Source organism: Myotis davidii, unplaced genomic scaffold, assembly GCF_000327345.1.
Source record: "Myotis davidii unplaced genomic scaffold, ASM32734v1 scaffold2982, whole genome shotgun sequence".
Taxonomy (NCBI): Eukaryota; Metazoa; Chordata; class Mammalia; order Chiroptera; family Vespertilionidae; genus Myotis; species Myotis davidii.
The window spans coordinates 42,896-59,870 of NW_006293440.1; the positions used below are offsets into that span (position 1 = coordinate 42,896).

The following is a 16,975-nucleotide window of genomic DNA, read 5'->3' on the forward strand; positions in this document are numbered from 1 at the left end:
TGAAGGGTCACTGTAGCTGTCTCCATGGTGGGCAGTAGCGAACAGTGCAGCTGAGGCTGTGACAAGCCCACATAGTCATATGCCGTTGGCAGCCAGAGAGTCTCATCAAGTCGGCGCTGGCCCCTGTTCTCAGGCACACATACAGACACCTGTCTCCGGCATAGTACTTTATCATCCCTAAACTATTCTCTAGCAAGCTACTTAATCAGAACTTTTAAATGGTTGACTTTGATAATTAAGAAATTAATTTCGTTTTATTTTTCTTTTTTCCAGGTGCATGGTGGCTGATGAAGTAAGTGTTTCCATGACTTGTATGTCTTTTGTTAAATGTCACAACCAATTTTTAGTGTCTACTATTTACCATATACTCTCTGTCTCTCCATATGACTATATTTCTATAGATGGAAAAAAGGAGAGGGGGAGACAGAAAAAGGTGGGGAGGGGTGCAGCCAGGAGAATAACAATGAGAATAGCCCTGGCCAGTGTAACTTGGTTGGAGCCTCATACATATACCTAAAGGTTGCAGGTTATGTTCTGGAGTTAGGGCACATACCTAGGTTGCAGGTCCATTCCCAGTTGGGGCATGTACAGCTCATCAGTATTCTCTCTCACACTGATGTGTGTGTCTCTCTCTCCCGCCTCCCTTTTTTCCCCTCGCTGTAAAATTAATAACCATATCCTTGGGTGAGGATTTTAAAAAAAGAATGTGAATAAATGTGGGTGTGTGCAAGTGTATGCAAGGTGTACACTCGGAACATGTTATTAATATTAGTGATCCAAAATTCTATATGGTTAGCCAAAGAAGCTTGAATGTGCTTTGAAATGCAGTCCCAAATGAAATAACTATTTTCTACTTGTCATAATACTGCTTGCTAGAAGCTAAACTTGGAAGATTTTTCTCTAAAGGTTAATTGTTTCATATAAAACTTAATGTTAAAATAGTATTTATTATCACTAAACAATATGATACATTTAAGTGGCATGCACTTGTATATATTCATACTCATGTTTTCTCATTGAAAGGAAAATTCTTGTTATATAAACAATGATACTCTTTTCCTTCATTCTCAGAGTAATATTTATCTACACTAATGAAAGACAAAGATGCTAATTGACCGTACCTTTGCTATGCCCATCAGCCAATCAGAAGAGTATGCAAATTAACCCAACAAAGATGACCGTTAAATTTGCACACTGCAGGCGGGGCGGCACAGCGTGAGCTGCCGCCTGCCCCACCACCATCAGGGCCTGCCATCTGCGACCCAGGGCGGTGGAGCAGGACAGCGCGAGCTGCTACCGACTCCGCCACCATCCGGGCCTCCCGTGTGCGACCTGGGGTGGCAGGACAGGCAGTGTGGGATCCGGGCCTGCCATCTGCAACTTGGGGAGGTGGGGCAGAGAGTGTGGGATCTGGGCCTGCCATCTGCAACCTGGGGAGGCAGTGCAGGTAGCGCCAGACGCCGCCCGCCCCGCGGGATCGGGCATGCCATTTGTGACCTGGGGAGCAGGCCTAAGCCAGCAGGTGGTTATCTCTGGAGGGGTCCCAGACTGTGAGAGGGCACAGGTCGGGCTGAGGGACCCACCCTCCCAGTGCACAAATTTTTGTGCATCAGGCCTCTAATATATATACATATATATAAGGCTAAGTGTCTGTCGTCTGACTGGTAGCTATGATGCACACTGACCACCAGGGGGAAGACGCTCAATGCAGGAGCTGCCATGGTGCGCACTGGCCATCTATAAATAAACGGCACCATGGACCTGGTGCCAACAAACCAACACCCAGCTTCCCCCAGTGTGACACAGGCCCCACCACCACCCCAGAGTGACAGCCCACCAGATCGCAGCCAATGCTGCCAAGACCCTATGGCGCAAAATGCAGCCCACAGCCCAGCCCAGCCTGGAAACGGTGGCTGTGGGTGCCCGATAATGACTTCAGTAGATAATGACTTCACGTAGCAATGCCTGGCTTCCTCTCTCCCTTCCTCTCTCCCAAGGACTAGCCTCCTTCGAGTTTCTTCAGCCCAGGAACTCAACTTGCTTTATGGCCAGGTGCAAACATTTTACAGCTTAACCAAATGTTTGTGAAGTGTTTTCACATGCCTCATCTCATTTTATCCTCACAGAGTCTGGAGTAGGTAGATAGGAGATTTGGTAGAATCGTATTTTCTTTTCATTAGCAAGATGCAAATAGCGATATTAAAATATTTCTTCTAATTAATTTCCTTTCAGTGTGCACAGATCTGTGCACCGGGACACTTTTAGTAAATCAATAAAGTTCTAATTTTACCGTCAGTTTGAGAAACGTGCTGCTCCTTTCATGATACCTTTAAAGCATATGTTAGCAAAACATATACACTTAAAACAATAAAAAAAAGAGAAAATGCCTACTGAATTTTAAAAAATATAGGTGGAACCATAAAAGATTCTGTCAACTAACTGTTTTTTGGTTTTGGTTACATGTAGATTCACCAATGGTTTGTCTTTGTAGTCTCTTCTTTAGAGGGGGAAAAAAAGATTAAGATGTGAAAGGGTTTCTTGGGTCATGCTGATATTTACCTAAATTTTTAGTTTGAATTCGTTATTCTATAGACATTCGTTGAGACTAGATGTTATAGGTAGAAACATAGTCATTGCCCTTGAAGGACTTTGACAATACAATTGAAGAGATAGAACAGACATTTGGGAAATGACAGAAATTTCCATTTTGGAACAGGATGAATTCCAAAAGGCTCTTAATAAAATAATAAATTTGAGAACCTAAAATAACTGAAAGAGGTATATGTTTTACTCTCTGAATATGTTTGCATTCAATAGGAATATAAACTCATCACCCAAAATCTCAATATTAGGCCTAACCATTCTATATAACATCTGTAAAAATATATTTGTGGTAATTTATGGATGTGTATATTAATAATTTCTGTAACAGAACAGGTTTATATTTACAGAAAATATATTATAAAAGGTAACGCCATCTTAATAGTCTCCACAAGCAACTTTTGGGGAAAGTCAGCAGCTATGGCATGTCATTGCTACTTTGTTCTTCATTTTGATATCTTAGAGCAGGGGTAGGGAACATCTGGTCCATGGGCTGTATAGGGCCTGAGAAATCATTTGGTCTGGCCCTGCCAAGGCATTAGTAGGGGTGAGTTAAATGTTTGACCAAATATAGCAGGCTAATTTTTAAGTTGATAATTTTGTATGGCCCTCAAATGATGTTATGCTATCCATCTGGCCCTTGGCAAAAAAAAAAAAGGTTCCCCACTCCTGTCTTAGAGATGTGAATAGGCCTTAAATCTATGGAATCTTTCATGGGTTGAAATAAACACTTAATCAGTACCGTAACTCTTCTATTTTCCAACAAACTTGTATCTTCTCCTCAGTTAACATTAGACTAAGGATTATGGAGAGTTCATGATGAACCCTTAGCTAGCAAGAGGTTTTACATTATTGCTTTTCCTCAGTTTCTTTTATTTACAGTCACATAGTACTTGTCCCATGTTGAGTGATTTGTGATCTTCCTTTCAAAGCCTTCCTTATTTTTTAATTTAATTAACTTAAAAGAACCATTTAATATTTCCTCAATACTTAAAAAGCAATTCTCCACGTTTGTGTCCATCATAATTACATCTCCCTTTTCACCAGCATTTTAAAGATTCATTCTTTTACACCTATTCGACTTTCTGCGGCTTATTATATGAAATCCTGTTAATAAAGAACAAAATCCTCAACTTTACAAATGAATACAAAAACAGGCTACAGAAATAAACAGTATTATGTACAAGTCTAAGATCCCCACCCACAATCACTGATGTCCTCTGGTAGTGGTAGAGTTAAAATGCTATTTTTATGAAATCTTTACTGAGCTAGTATGGATAGAAGTTAGTTAGTAAATTAAAAGTATTGAAGTGGAAAGAACTTGTATGTATGTAAATTATATGAACTCTGGTTTGACCTTCATTCTGTTTCCTAATTCTGTTCTCTTTCTCTTGCTTTTATCACAAAATTGTGGTGAAGTCAGAGAAGGAAATGCTGTTTATAATTTGGAGGTCAACCACTTTTTGATTTTCAAATTAAAAAATATAGTTTGATATGATGACTGTTTGACTCATCAAGTCTCTAAAAGCCTTAGGAGAGCAATTTTGCATCTCTGTTATTGAACTTCCTTTTTTTAGATGCTTGAATACCCACTTGGAGAATTGTGTAATTTAGCTGTCTGCTGTGATGTTTCCTCCTGGCTTTGAAAACAAATGGCTTCTTTCACTGGTATTACTCCCCCTTCTTCTACTGTTTTTTCACTATTATCTTTTTCTAATCTATCCAATCTTTGTGGAATTATATAATCTACTGTGTATAAAGTAATTATTAACTTTAATTAGAATGATGATTTAAGTGCTGTTTAATTGTCTAAGTGTGTGATCATTGTGTATTTCAGTTATAAAACAATACTTCAAATAACCAACAGAGCTATAACTTTTAATAAAATTAATTTTGCAACATAGATTTACCTGTTTTGTTTTTTAAAAAAGCCTCACTGAAGGATATGTTTGTTGATTTTAGAGAAAGAGAAAGGGAGAGAGAGAAAAAAAAAATCGATGTGAGAGAGGAACATTGATCAGTTGCCTCCCATTCACGCCCCTACAGGGTATGGAACCCTGACCGGAATCAAACAGGCAACCTTTTTGGTGTAGGGGATGACACTTCAACCAACTGAGCCTCCCAGCCAGGTCTAGCTTAAACTGCTTTAATTACTTCTTTTCTCCCCTTCTTGGTTTAATGCAATTGTTTCAAGGGCTATGTAGTGAATGTACAGAAACTTGTGAATTCATATTCCATAAATGATGGACTTCAGACCATAGTCTGTAGTCAGGCTGTTGCACTATTATCTTAATTGCTTTCAATAATTACTTTTGAACTACTGTGTGCTTGTTTTGTTGTTCTCCAGTTGAAAATTATTGAAAATGTTTATTCATAAAAGATTTTAATAGTGAAAAATAATTTCACATTAACACAAACCAGGTAATTTAGTTGGATATATATGGGGGAAAATATTAAAACTACACACTTCCTACCTTATTTGTCAAGTGTTGAAAGGCTATTATTCTTTATAGAAACTTAGTATTTAGAAAACTTTATAATGTTAGTTATAAGAGGAGTTTTTACTTAGCGAGATGGGATTACCATCTTGGATTTACATCAATAGCCAGTAGTGTGTCATAATGGACAAAACTTCATCAGTACATGGATTCCGTATTCTCTTGTTTATAGTGTCTATTATCAAAGTCAGAAAATTCCTACTTTTCTTATAGGTACCACTTTTTTCTAGTGCTTTACTTTAGCCCCCCTCCCAAAATACACATACACACATAAAAATATGTATATTTTTTAATATTTTTCCTGACACCTGAGAAAACATTTGCGGGGTGGGCAGGATGGGATACCAAATAGAGCATTGTTGCCGAAACCGGTTTGGCTCAGTGGATAGAGCGTCGGCCTGCGGACTGAAAGGTCCCAGGTTCGATTCCGGTCAAGGGCATGTACCTGGGCTGTGGGCACATCCCCAGTGGGGAGTGTGCAGGAGGCAGCTGATCGATGTTTCTCTCTCATCGATGTTTCTAACTCTCTATCCCTCTCCCTTCCTCTCTGTAAAAAATCAATAAAATATTAAAAAAAAAACACAACAAAAAAAAACACAAATAGAGCATTGTTTTCCTTCCTTTTTCAAAAGAAAAGGAAACCTTTTGTCAAGGCCAAGCTATTTGGTGTGGCTTCTTTTATGGCTATTTTGTGCCATATAAATAGATAAATATTTGGAAGAAAGGCCCTATACTTATCATTATGGTTGCTTTTCTTTGGTCAGAGTGCTTCTCTGGAAGAGGAGTTTGGAAGGGGGAGGTGGTGGGACCTGCTCAGTGCTGGCAGAGCATGTCTGCAGGCTGAAGTCAGCTTTGGAAAACCTTGTCAGTTTCTCTGCAGGCAGAAATGTGTAGGTGACTGGAAACACTGGAGAACCCTTTGGATGGTTATTTCTACACAGCAGACCTTAGGATTGGTTTTGTTATACAGACTTTGCCAACATTAATTTACAGCTTTGAGGACTAAGAAATTAAACTAGACGTGAATAATTTTAGTTTTCATTTTATGTAAGCCTTGTCTGGTTTGACAAAGTAAGCTGAGATGGAAATTTTTATTCCATTTGCTTTTACAAATCCTGCTTTCCCTTTACCAGGCCAAGTTGAATTTAATGTATCCTCCTTTGAGCTCGTACTCTTTAGAATTCATCACCCCTCTTGGTTGTTACTACATTGTTGTTGAATGAATGAACTGATTAAATTGTTAACAATTAACACATACATACCAGGTTCTACTCTAGTTCTTTACATGCATTAATTTATCCCATGCTCACAACAATTCAACGGGGTATTATTATTATTCTCATGTTGCATGTGAGAAAGCTGAGGCACAGATAGGTCAAGTAAATAGCCCAAGAATGTATAGGAGAATAAGCTAGAAACTAATATTAGCCTGAAATCATCCAGTTCCCAAGTCTCTCTACCTATTACTATTCTATGCAAGGTCTCCAGGTGCCAGACTTGCTGTATTTTGAAGCAGGATTCTTGGTCACAGAAGAATCTGCAGGACACAGTGTACAAATCAATGAAGCTGCATGTTAGAATGAAGGCGATAGCATTAACATTTTGTGCTATCTGTACTCCTTTCAATCAGTATCACTTGCCTGCTTCCTTCCTTTCCTTATTTCTAAGGCCAGCTTGATTAGTTTCTGGATGTCCTTTCTTAAAAATTTTAAATTTTATAATGGTTTTACAGTCCTATATCCAGTCCCCTATTGTTAATATCCTAAATTAGTATGGTCTACATGTCTCAATTAAAGAACCAATATTCATATGTTGTTGTTAACTACAGACCATACGTTAGAGTTTCTTACCTTTTTTCTCATGTCCTTTTTTTGTTCCAGGATTCCACTCAGGATACACATTAATTTAGTAGTCATTTCTACTTAGGCTGCTGTTGGATACAACAGTTTCTCAGACTTGCCTTGTTTTTGAAAATCTTTACAGTTTTGAGAATTAATGGTTCAGTATTTTATAGAATATCCCTTAATCAGGATTTGTCTGATGTTTTCAACGGACTGGGGTAATGTTGTTTGGGGAGGAGGACCACAGAGGTAGTGTTATTGTCATCATGTCATATCAAGCACATACAATTAACATGATTTATCACTGTTGATATTGACCTTGATCACCTGCTTGTCAGGTTTCTCCACTGTAAACTTACTAGGGTTTCTTTTCTCCTTTTCTATACTGTATTTTTTGAAAGAAGGCAACTATATGCAGCCCATGTTTAAAGAATGGGGAGTTACAGACCACTTCCTTAAAGGTGGAGTAAATACATAAATTATTTGGAATTCATTCATTTATTCATTTACTTTATTATGTATATCAGTATAGACTCATGGTTATTCATTTTATATTTTGGGTCATTATCCAATACTACTTTTTATCTCTTTTGCTCAAATTGTTCCAATTTTGTTTGTGGGTGCTCTTTAAATTCACTCCTGTGTCCCTTTGACATAACTTCTGCATTGTGCGCTGTTCTGTTTGGGATTTGGGGTGTTTTGTTGTTGTTGTTTATTTGTTTTTGTTTTTTAGCATTTTCTTCTTTCTGGCAGTACAGGATGTTCCAGGCTCATATTGTATATTTCCTGAGCCAGTACCAGAATCAGTCATTTCTCCAAGAATCCCTGTTCCTTTTATTGGGGAATATTAGAACCAGGAGCTAGGTGCCAGGTATACTCATTTCTACTCGCTTCCCTCAGCTGATAGAGCAAGGAGATAAATGTGTTTATACTAATATGTGTATATGCACATATTTATAAATACTAATATTTAACTATCTGTATCTGTAATTAAGCTAAACATGAGTTCATACTGATGTTTCTAACTAATCAATTACTCATGGATCATTGTAGCTCCTCCCCCTCACTTATCTGTAACCTCTCTGGCTCCTACCATCTGCCATACATTTATTTAATTGTTAAATACCAGTATACATCGATGATGGTTTTAGCATTGTTCACCTGTGTCCTCATGGAAAAGAAAATTAGTAACTAGCGTTCAGTGCTTAAGAACAGTTCCTTTTACCTTTATTCTTACAAATTCCACTCCTGAAATTGCATAGGTTAGCACCTTATTCCTCTACTCCCTTCAGTGAGCTTGTTTCATATATTTATAATACATTTATGTATGGATGCCAAGTTGTTCCAGCACCATTTGTTGAAAAGACTATTCTTTCTCCACTAAATTACCTTTTCTTCTTTGTCCAAGATCAGTTGACTATTTGTATGGGTCTGTTTCGGGGGTCTCTCTTCTGTTCCATTGAGCTGTGTCTATTATTTCAGGAGCACCACACTGTCTTAATTATTGTAGCCTTATAGTAATTCTTGAAATGGGGTAGTGTGAGTTGTCTAACTTTGTTCGTCTTCTTCAGTACTGTGTTAGCTCTTCTAGGTTCTTTGTCTTTCTGTATATATTTTTTCTAAATTTTATTTTTTCAATTATAGTTGACATTCAGTATTATTTTATATTAATTTCAGGTGTATAGCATAGTGGTTAGACAATCATATACATAGTTTACGAAGTGATCTCCCGATATTTCAAATACCCATCTGGCAACATACTTAGTTATTACAATATTATTGACTATATTCTCTATGCTGTACTGTGCATCCCTGTGATTGTTTGTACTTCTTAATCCCTTCACCTTTTCCATATACATTTTAGAATCAGCTTCTCATGTACAAAACAGCTTGCTGGGATTTTGATTGGGATAGCACTGAAATAATAGGTCTAGTTGGAAATAGACCTTAACAATTTAAGTCTTTGGTCCATGAATACAAAATATGTCTCCATTTATTTAGAATGTCTTTGATATGTTTTTTTATTTTTTTGTTAATGCTCAGAGAATATTTTCCCATTTTGTTGTTGTTAGTAAGAGAGAGTGGAAGGGGGAGCAAGAGACAGAGAGAGAAACATTGATGTGAGAGAGAAACATCAATTGGTTGCCTCCTATATGCGCCCAGACTAGCGCCAGGGATTGAGCCTACAACTGAGGTATGTGCTCTTGACCGGAATCAAACCCGGAACCCTTTAGTCTATAGGCCAATGCTCTATCCTGTGGGCCAAACAGGCTAAGGCTGTCTTTAAATTTTTTCATCAGAAATTTTCTTTTTTTTTTTTTGTGAGGTATAATTGACATATAACATTAAATTAGTTTCCGGTATACAACTTGACATTTGAAATGAGCACCACATTAAGTTAATTAACATTCATCACCATACAGTTAACTACATTTAATTGAGAATTTTAGGATCCATTCTCTTAGCAACTTTTAAATATGTAGTATTATTGAATGTGCTTACCATGTTATGCATTACATCCCTATAACTTATTTTATTTTATAACTGGAAGTTTGTACCTTTGACTGCTTTCAGCCATTTCACCCACTCACAACCCCCCCACCTCTGGCGACTACAAATCTGTTCTCTGTATATGAACTCAGTTTTGTCTTGTTTTGTTTTTTAAAATATATTTTTATTGATTTCAGAGAGGAAGGGAAAGGGAGAGAGAGATAGAAACATCAATGATGGGAGAAAATCATTGATCAGCTGCTGCTGCACGCCCCACAATGGGGATTGAACCCATAACCTGGGCATGTGCCTTGACCAGGAATCCACTTGTCACCTCCTGATTCATAGGTCCATGATCAACCACTGAGCCATGCCAGCTTTGTTTTTTTATTTTAATTTTCCATATAAGTGAGATCATATGGTAATTGTCTTTCTCTGTCTGACTTATTTCGCTTAGCACAATGCCCTCAAGGTCCATCCATGTTGTAACAAATAGCAAGACTTCATTCTTTTTATGGTTGAACTAGAGGCCCAGTGCACAAAATTTGTGCGTGGGGGTGGGGAGTCCCTCAGCCCAACCTGCACTCTCTCCAATCCGGGAGCCCTCAGAGTATGTCCTACTGACAGCTTAGGCCTGCTCCCCGTGGTTCTCTGCTCTCTGCGGGGCCTGCCTGTTCCACACCACAGCGACGGCCAAGCAGGCGCTGCTGGGTGCTGCCTGCGGGCTGTGCTTGCCTGCTCCCGGGTCGCCGCAGTGACAGCCAAGCAGGTCCTGCTGGGTGCTGCCAGCAGGCTGCGCTTGCCTGCTCCCGGGTTGCCACGGCAATGGCCAAGCAGGCACTGCTGGATGCTGCCTGTGGGCCGCACTTACCTGCTGGGCTCATGTTGCTGGGGCGACGCCGCCAGCGTCCTACCCCGGCTGCTATGGGCGCTGCCATCTTTGTCACAGAGTGATGGTTAACTTGGATATTACTCTTTTATTAGATAGGACTAGAGGCCCGGTGCACAAAAATTTGTGCACTCGGGGGTAGGGGGTCCCTCAGCCCAGCCTGTGCATTTTACAACCTAACCACTACCTATTCCTTACATTTTCTCCTGCTCTTCTCCGGCATAAATTTTAGTGACATTTTCATCTCTCTACTTATGGTCATACTACCACTTACTACTATTGTCATATTGGACAGGTTAATTAAGTTCTCTGAGCCTCAGTTTCCTTGTGTAAAGTAGGGAATAATGATACTTTTCTCATGAGATTACTTATGTAAGGAACAGGACGGATATTTCTCAGCTATTCATTTCCCCTTTTCTCCTATCCCCAAACACCATGACTTTCTATGCTTAGATATCTCTGTATAGGCTGGGATTTTTTTCCTGATTCCTTTCCATTTGTATTCAGTCCTTTGCCAAGTCCACCTAATGAAATCATCATTCAAAATCCTCTCTAGTTATCACTTCCTCTTTAGCATCACCATAATTGATGCCTTTTGGTTGCTCTCTGCTCTCAATTCTCTGGTTTAAATTATGTTCTGCGCTTACCTGGTTCTCTCTTATAGATTGGAGCACCTAGGAATCAAGTGATGTCCACCTAGCAGTGCCTGGGAAATAGTAGATTTCCAATTAATTTCTTCTGAATAAATAAATAAGAGAGAGAAAAACAAAAAGAACATCTGCTGTTTTATTAAGTTATTAAGTTATTGAGACCATGTGAGCTTATCAAGAGATACCTCTTCATCTGAACAACAGGGACATCTTGTCTACTCGTCACCAGTACTTTAAATCAGGTCCACAACCCACTGCTGCCCATCTCCAGTTAACCTAGGACAGTGGTCGGCAAACTCCTTATTCAACAGAGCCAAATATCAACAGTACAACGATTGAAATTTCTTTTGAGAGCCAAATTTTTTAAACTTAAACTATATAGGTAGATATATTGTTATTAACTTAATTAGGGTACTCCTAAGGCTTACGGAGAGCCACACTCAAGGGGCCAAAGAGCCGCATGTGACTCGTGAGCCGCAGTTTGCCAACCACGGGCCTAGGACATGAAGGTAATGGAGAAAACACTCATTAACGCGAGTTTTGGAGCATGGGGGCCTTTTTTAAAAAAAAGTTACTAAAATGTCTAGCATAGAGTCCTCTTGCTGTCCTTCAAGTCATTCTTCAGTCTGAAATTTTTTATCTTGAACAATAGCAACATATAAATGCAACTGATTACATTTTCAATTTTAAAGAAGTTTACCCTAATTTCTTTGGTGGCAGATGTAATTTTGTTTAGGGCTCCTGCTGTTTTGCCCAGCTGTGTTATTACAATGTTCTCTCAATAGTCTTGGACAAAATTCAAAATGAAAAGCAGGGGTGACAGTAATGGTGAGTTAAATCCTACACAGATAGAGCCAGACACAAAGCAACTTCCTGGAATATCATGTTTACTGTTCACATAAGCATCTTAAGGCACAAAGCACTACTGCCGTTATTTCCCTGTGAATCACCGTTATTATACATTAACACTTCCGAGTTTAGTATAAAGGAGGATCCTGCAAATATTTCTGCCTCACCAGTTTTTATTAAATGGATTGTTCTTAATGAATAGAAATGATTTAAAATTAAATATCAGCCTATAATCTGCTTTTCCTTTTTTGGTAATGGGCTTATGTTTCCACAAAACTTAAAATCCCAGAGGGACCACAGCTGCACTGGGAATTGGGCAACAACTATGAATATTTATAAAGCTCCACACTTTCCAGAGAGCTGCTAGGGTTTGTTATCAGTCCAGGTCTTATTTCTATACGTTAGAACATTTTAAAGCCATTTTTTCCTTTAGGTATTGATTAACGTACCTTTACTCCTATATTCAACAAATAAATATTATCGAGAGTCTTGGGAATATAGATTAAAAACCATGCCCACCTCCTAAGAAGCTTCCAGTCAGGAATGGAAGGGTAGGGGTGGTGTATGCCTCTGTGTGGTCAGTGTACAAGGTAGGGTACTAGGAATCCTGGAAATGAAGTTTATAATATAAATTCTATGCTACTTTTGTAGAAGTAACCATTAATTCCAGCTTAAGTCAGAGGTTTTGTGAAGGAGGTAAATTTGAGGTGGGCCTTCAGGAAGAAGTAAGTAGGAAACTAGCACTGAAAATCCCCCACAAAAAAACCCCTGAGGTTATTGACTGGGGAACCTTTCATGGTTTGTGAGGTGCATTTCACAGAACTCTGTTTCACGGAACTGAGGTTAGATGCAGGATATGGGGCCGTGAGGTCCCTGCTTTACTTCAGCCACAGCTGCTGCCTCACTTTTGCAGCTTTATAAATGTTGAGTTTCTGTGGAATGTTTTCTTTAAAAAAGGATTACACTGCTTTTTAAAAGTTTAAGGCTGCTTTTCTAGATTTTTAGTGTCTTCTTTTTATATGTTACAGTGATGTGAAGTCAGTATCTTTCTTAACCTTTGTCTAATTTTACTCATAAGTGATCCACAATTTTTAGTAAAATTATTCAACCTTTTTCATTTTCTGAAAGGTTTAATATCATTTTCTTCTTTCAAATTCTAAAATCAGACAGTTTAATTAGAAATTTATTTCTTTAATGAAGATGGTATTTCCCTGTTTGAGCTTTTATGTATTTAAGCCTATAGGAAATTAGATGTTTCTAGAGTCAAAGTTTTTAGGACCACCAAGCATCCAAATTTTTTTACCATCACAATTTTTAATGGAAGATTTTTTCCATATTCTCTCTATATTCTTCTTCTTTAAACATTATACACTACCCATAATATAACCTTTATTCAGTTAATCAAGGCTATCAACTACTGAGACAAGTTAGGCCCCTTCCTTAAATCTCTTCGTTTCAAATTGTGTCTGCTTCTTATTCTTCATTTTTGGTACTCCAAGGCCTTTTTCTTCCCTAAAAGTTTCCAAAAATGACTCTATTTTTATTAACATTAGTAATGAGGCTATTAATAATAAGTGATATTAGAAAGAATAAATGAATAAATACTACTAACTGAATATTCTTGTGATTTTTAGTACATTTTCATTAAAATCCATATTTTAGGTTATTTCATAATATGTCATTAATTGTTATTTTACTTTATAAATTCTAACATTAATTCCTAATATTGATTATTTTTTTATTCTAAAATATTCATAATATTTTTTTATTTTCTTTACCTTATTAGTATATGAAATAGTGTTAACTATGACTTAAATGAACTATTTTCTCTACTTTTGATGTCACTAATATTTCAGTAAAATAAAATGAAGCCCAGGTTTAACCCCTTCCCCGGCAGAAACGTGTATGAAGTAACCATTTATTTTGATTCTAAACCAAATTTGAATTTATTTCTTAGAAAGATTTTCTTAGATGTCATTTTCATTCAATTTTCTGAAATTGAGATATATTACATTTTTTCTCTAGTCTACTGGTTCCACAAAACCAGTCATTTTGATATGGGTAATATTTAACAAATGAGGAATGTTACTAACTTATGATGCCATTATCATAATTTTGACATACTTTATTTCTTTTTGTAGATTAAAATTGATGGGCTAAACACTTTTGAGACTTTTCTGCACATGGATTCTTTTGAGAGTTTTTTGAACCAGTATTAGTGCTAGCAGAAGACAAATGAAGGGAAATAGCAGAGGAATTATCCAATAACATAGTTAGTTATATTGAGAAAACAAGGGGCATTCCTAGCCAATAAAAATGTCAGAAACCAAATATTTCATCTTGCTATAGTAATTCCCTGTGGTTCATGTAACATTGTGTTTTAGGAGAAAGTATCTGTAACTTTGTCTATATAACTTCTACTCTAGAGAAGTAAACTATATAATTTGGACCCAAGAAAATCTACCTTGTGGTTGTTTCCAGACCAAAAAAAAACCCCAAAAATCATCTCTGTAAATATTCTCTAAACATAAAACTTAATTATTAAGTAATAAATACTTTTTAAAAATATCCATGGTTTTATCCTTCTTATTCTTTGGTAGTCCTTTTTTCTCCTTTGTACCTGTTAAAAAAACAAAATGCAACCAAGTAAATGTGAAGATCTAATTGGCTTTATTAAGTGATTCATGAATCTGGCAGTATCCCATCTAGCAATTAGAAGGACACTCTCAAAGGTTGTACAAAATGGAAGGTTTTTTATATATGTATTTATTTTTATTTTATTGATTTCAGAGAGGAAGGGAGAGGGAGAGAGAGATAGAAACATCACTGATGAGAACGAATCATTGATCGGCTGCCTCCTGCATGCCCCACACTGAGGATTGAGCTCGCAACCCAGCCATGTGCCCTGACTGGGAATTGAATCATGACCTCCTGGTTCATAATTCAATGCTCAACCACCGAGCCACAATGGAGGGGCCAAAATGGAAGGTTTTTATAGGAAGGATAGGGCAAGGGAGGTATTAACAAAAGAAAGGATTATTTTGGGGCCTGGACATCTTTTCTTTGGGGGAAAAGAATTGAAAGGGTTTTTATCGTGTAGACTGACTCTTCTTTCTATGGAGGATGGAGAGAGCCCACAGTGACAGACTATCTTATTGGTGGTTGGCCAGAAGATTCCAGTCCGGTTGATTATGTTTCTGGCCTTGCCAGTGTTGCACAATGGTTGAGCGTCAACCTATGAAGCAGGAGGTCCCGTGTTCGATTCCTAGTCAGGAATTCCTGGAGCCTGAGTTGTGGGCTCCATCCTCAGTGGGGGGCATGCAGGACGCAGCTGATCAATGATTCTTTCTCATCATTGATGTTTCTATCTCTCTTCCTCTTCCTTTCTCTCTGAAATCAATAAAAATATGTTTTAAAAAAAGAAAAAAAAAGATTATGTTTCTGAGAGAGGTCAAAACTGCAATTAAATCAGGTATTATCTCTAAGTTTGGTATCATTGGCTTTTACTATGAGGGACGCCATTTTGAACCATTTTCTTTATAAGACCTAAGCAAATTTAAACAGCAATGTTAATTTTTTGTTAATATTCCATATTTTTTTCATAGAATGATATGTTGACTTCTCAGACTTATGTGATCATGTTCTTGCTTCAGTTTCAGTAATAATACTCCAGCCTATTAGCTTTGGTGGCCATCCTGTACTTTTTAACCTTTGAAACTATCTACCCAACTTATTAGGGCTCCATTTTTAGTCAGTAGTGGCATTTTGGCAACTGGTAGAAGTTGTGATTAGCATTTTGTTTCTTCTTGCTGTTTTCTTTTCATTTTATGTAATCATTTAAGTAAGTTAATTCTTATTTGTAAAAAAAAATTTGAGACTTCGTTTTTACTTTCTTTGTAATATATATGAGATCTATCTTAAAAGGGTCTCAGTTCTGAATCTGAGTAGTGAATCTTTGACATTGCGTAATAAATATTTTAAAAAAATGACTGGGTTGAGATTTCAAGTTGCTATGTATCAACACGTGAATTGACTGATTAATACAAGTACTGGTTCAACTGAAAGCATGCTAATAGTCTTGCAAAAACTTTGCCTCTGAAGCTATTGATTGATTTGCTTTGGTTGATTTGCATTTGATCCCTTATTTTAAAAGAAGTAATTTTCCTGTTGTCACAAATAAGTGGTGGCATTATTTATTTACTTCACTTCCAGGACAATTTTTTCTGTTGTATAATTGAAGAAAATATTATGTACATATGCTGGTGTGGATTTTAACATAAGATTCTTTATTCTCAATTCTGATGTCTTCAAATTAATTACAGTGTTGCCACATTTTTTAAAAGAAGAATATAAAGCACCACACTCCTTGTTTTCATGTACTTTTGAAAGATTGCTTTGTTTACAGTTGTGATCAGCATATGTCCAATATTATACTACATGAAATATTTTGTAGTTTTCATATATTTTTCTTTCCTTTAAGGATGCATTACATATGATTTCTCTGTGTTCATTATTAGAAATTTTAGTGATGGCAGTTATTTATTCTTCCAAATGTTAAACAATTAGGTTTTGCTCATAGCTACTTAAATATAGTACCTTAATTGATTAACACAGCAGGTAGTCAAAGCAATGTACCAATTAGATTCCCTTTTTATTAAACTTCTAAAGTCAATCTTTTTCGCCCTGGCCGGTGTAGCTCAGTTGGTTTGGCATCCTCCAGTGCACTGAAGTGTTGCCAGTTCTATTCCCAGTCAGGGCACATGCCGAGGTTTCGGGCTTGATCCCTGGTATGGGGCACGTAGGAGGCAGCCAATAGATTTCTCTCTCTCACACATACTCCCTTCCTCTCTCTCTAAAAATCAATCCGAAATCTTTTTTAAAAAATTAGCCTTTTTCAGAATTGCTGCAGCTATTTGGGGTCTTTTTTTATTCCAGATAAATTTTGGAGAGTTCATTCTAGGTCTGTGAAATATGCCGTTGGAATTTTAATGGGGAGTGCATTGAATCTATAGATGGACATTTTAATGATGTTGAGTCTACCAATCCATGAACACGGTATGTTCTTCTATCTGTTTATGTCTTCCTCTATCTCTTTTTTCAACATCCTGCAGTTTTCTGAATAGAGCTCTTTTACCTCTTTAGTGAGGTTTATTCCTA

The 16,975-nt window shown here is 37.3% G+C and overlaps 1 protein-coding gene across 1 annotated transcript in view; it reads left to right on the top strand.

Moving 5' to 3' along the window:
* The window catches only part of ZRANB3 (zinc finger, RAN-binding domain containing 3), a gene marked incomplete at its 3' end in the record, with an annotated part of 109,642 nt that overhangs the window by 32,411 nt on the left and 60,256 nt on the right, over window positions 1-16,975 (top strand). Inside the window, exon 3 of the mRNA XM_006767144.1 lies at window positions 274-292. Coding sequence (XP_006767207.1) covers window positions 274-292 — 19 coding nt within the window. The remainder of the gene's footprint in view (window positions 1-273; window positions 293-16,975) is intronic.